At 38.6% G+C, this 2,304-nt stretch overlaps 1 protein-coding gene across 1 annotated transcript; it reads left to right on the top strand.

Moving 5' to 3' along the window:
- The first annotated feature begins 18 nt into the window (after positions 1-18).
- coa6 (cytochrome c oxidase assembly factor 6) lies at positions 19-1,623 on the top strand. The gene is made up of 3 exons (XM_079334633.1): positions 19-186; positions 1,014-1,168; positions 1,290-1,623. Exons 2-3 carry the CDS (start codon positions 1,025-1,027, stop codon positions 1,386-1,388), a joined length of 243 nt encoding a protein of 80 aa, XP_079190759.1. The 5' UTR covers positions 19-186; positions 1,014-1,024; the 3' UTR covers positions 1,389-1,623.
- Positions 1,624-2,304: the final 681 nt, after the last annotated feature.

Raw genomic sequence — 2,304 nt, forward strand, 5'->3', positions numbered from 1 at the left:
CTACGTCATCACGAAGCGACACGTGCGTCCTTCACTGAACTCTGCGGTGTTACCTAAACACGTTTAAAAAGTCGTATTTTTTTTAGTAAAATAACAGTTTTACTGTGATTTTTGGGTTCTTTTAAGAGACAGTAAATACGTAGCGGTGTTGCACGGGAAGAATAATTCATTTTAGAGCTTCATTCGGTGAGTGGCAGCTTTATTTATGAAAGAAAACTCGACCACTTCCAGCTTAAACGTGTTTATTTAGTCATAGATGGATTTAGGATTAGATGCTGTGATGTAATACACTATAAAAGGTCTATTGAGACTACATTTACAGCCACCATACATAACAGCAACAAGGATCACACTCAGAGGCATTATATAATATGGATTAGGAGTGTAAACAGTGTATAACATCACAGTTATTTGTGGAGTGAATGCTGTCAGAAACATCTCACAAAATGGTTTTAATGTGTTTTTTTCTGTTTGGAAAAAGTGCTCAATTGTAACTTAGTGCTATCATATGAACTGTAACAGACGCATTTTTAGATCTACATTTGGAAAATGATTTTTCTCCCATCAACAGCTGTTAAATCTTTATCACATCTTTATTTGACAACTCAAATAAAATTAAATCCAGATTTAAACTATTATACATAAAAGGTGAAATACTGGATCTTAAATGTCTTACTTACCTTGGTTTGTAGAATGCTTGTATTGTCATATTATGGTTTTTAATGTACTGTATCCTCATGTACATTTATGTTATTGAATTGTATATATTTTATACTCAGTTTAACCAAAGGCCCCACTCGGGACAAGGTTGGTCATAAGAAATAGCTTTAAACCCCGTGCAGCACACCACATTCATGCTTTGTATTTAACCTGTTTAATTTCATTGTCCCTGCCACATAAATACAGTCAATTCAATGTAATGTATTTTTAGAGTTCATGATGGTGTTTGTCAACAAAAGCAGGGTCGACATTCACTTCTTATATCTCACCCTTTTTTTAAAATGTCTCCCAAGTTTGAGCAGCTATGTCAGCTCCAAACTCTGCAGAAAGGAAGGCATGCTGGGATGCCAGGGATTTGCTGTGGAAATGTTTGGATGACAATAATGACAAAGCTGAATCCTGCCAGAGGTTCCAGAGCGAGTTTGAAGCAAAATGTCCCATGCAGTGGGTAAGCTATCCTGTCTTTTTTTTTTTTTATACCGTATGCTTTGATTCTATGTTATAAATTGGTCTGTGATGGTAGAAAGCATGAACTGTGAGCAGTGTTTAATTTCCATTTTCCCTGGCAGGTTAAATATTTTTCAAAGAGGAGAGACTTCCTAAAATACAAGGAGAAGATGCAGACGGAGGGTTTCACACCTGCTGAAGGTCCCAACCAGCCATCCTAACCAATAAACCAATGGACAGCAGACCATCCTAAATCTGCAGAGAAACTGACTTTGAAGCCTAATCAGACAGAAGTGCACCACTTGGAGAGGAGTTTCACATCTTTATTGAGGACTCAAACTTCCAAACATCATTATTTATTTTCACAGATAGAAAAGTTGCAAAAAGGAAAACATGCACATAAGCAGCTCAGGGTGGCAGTATGGGGAGTTGTAAATAAAGCATCAGCTCATTTCAGCTACGGGTGTCAGATGTTTGATGTTGAATGAAATCTCAGTCGAAGTTCACCTGGGTGTAAAATGTTAAATACTCAAAGGTCACATATTATTCTCCATTTCCTCCCCAGAACATGCCCGTGAAGTTTCCTTGCTAACAAATGCTCTGATCCTGTATTTGATCATGTCTGTAAACCCTCTATTTCAGCACTGCTCAGAACAGGTCCACGCCCCTCTCTGGAAGGGCTCGGGTTGCTCGGGCTTTCTCTCTGTGTTCGATTGTTAACGGCGGGACAGCAGACTTAGAGGGCAGAACAAACACCGAGCTATGGGAGTGTCAGCCACCTGGGGGAGGGGTTACTGCCCTTTGTGATGTCACAAAGGGAAAATCTCCAAACTCCCTGTTTGAGCACACTATGAAAAGTAGAGCAGGCAGAAGACGGAGAAGATGGGTTTTTTTCATCAATGGAGGGGTTGTAGACTGACACATTAGTGATAGAAAAAAACAAGATGAAGTGTATTTTGCATATGTGACCTTTATTTCCCTTAACTCCTAAAAATGTAATTTTAAAAATCCAACACATTCAGACACGAAAACTGGGCCTGTCACTTTGTCGGCATTATTCAAGATGAACTTTTCTCTCTGTCAGTTTTTAGCCTTCAGTCCAAAGTGCACCTCTAATAAACATTTGTTTTTTATGAC

The sequence above is a fragment of the Symphodus melops genome (genome assembly GCF_947650265.1).
Source record: "Symphodus melops genome assembly, chromosome: 22".
In the NCBI taxonomy this organism is placed as follows: domain Eukaryota; kingdom Metazoa; phylum Chordata; class Actinopteri; order Labriformes; family Labridae; genus Symphodus; species Symphodus melops.

Excerpts from the sequence above, each read along its gene's own strand:
- coa6 (XM_079334633.1), top strand. The coding sequence starts at position 1,025 with ATGTCAGCTCCAAACTCTGCAGAAAGGAAGGCATGCTGGGATGCCAGG. Across the intron at positions 1,169-1,289 it reads CAAAATGTCCCATGCAGTGG|GTTAAATATTTTTCAAAGAG; the intron begins GTAAGCTATCCT and ends TTTCCCTGGCAG.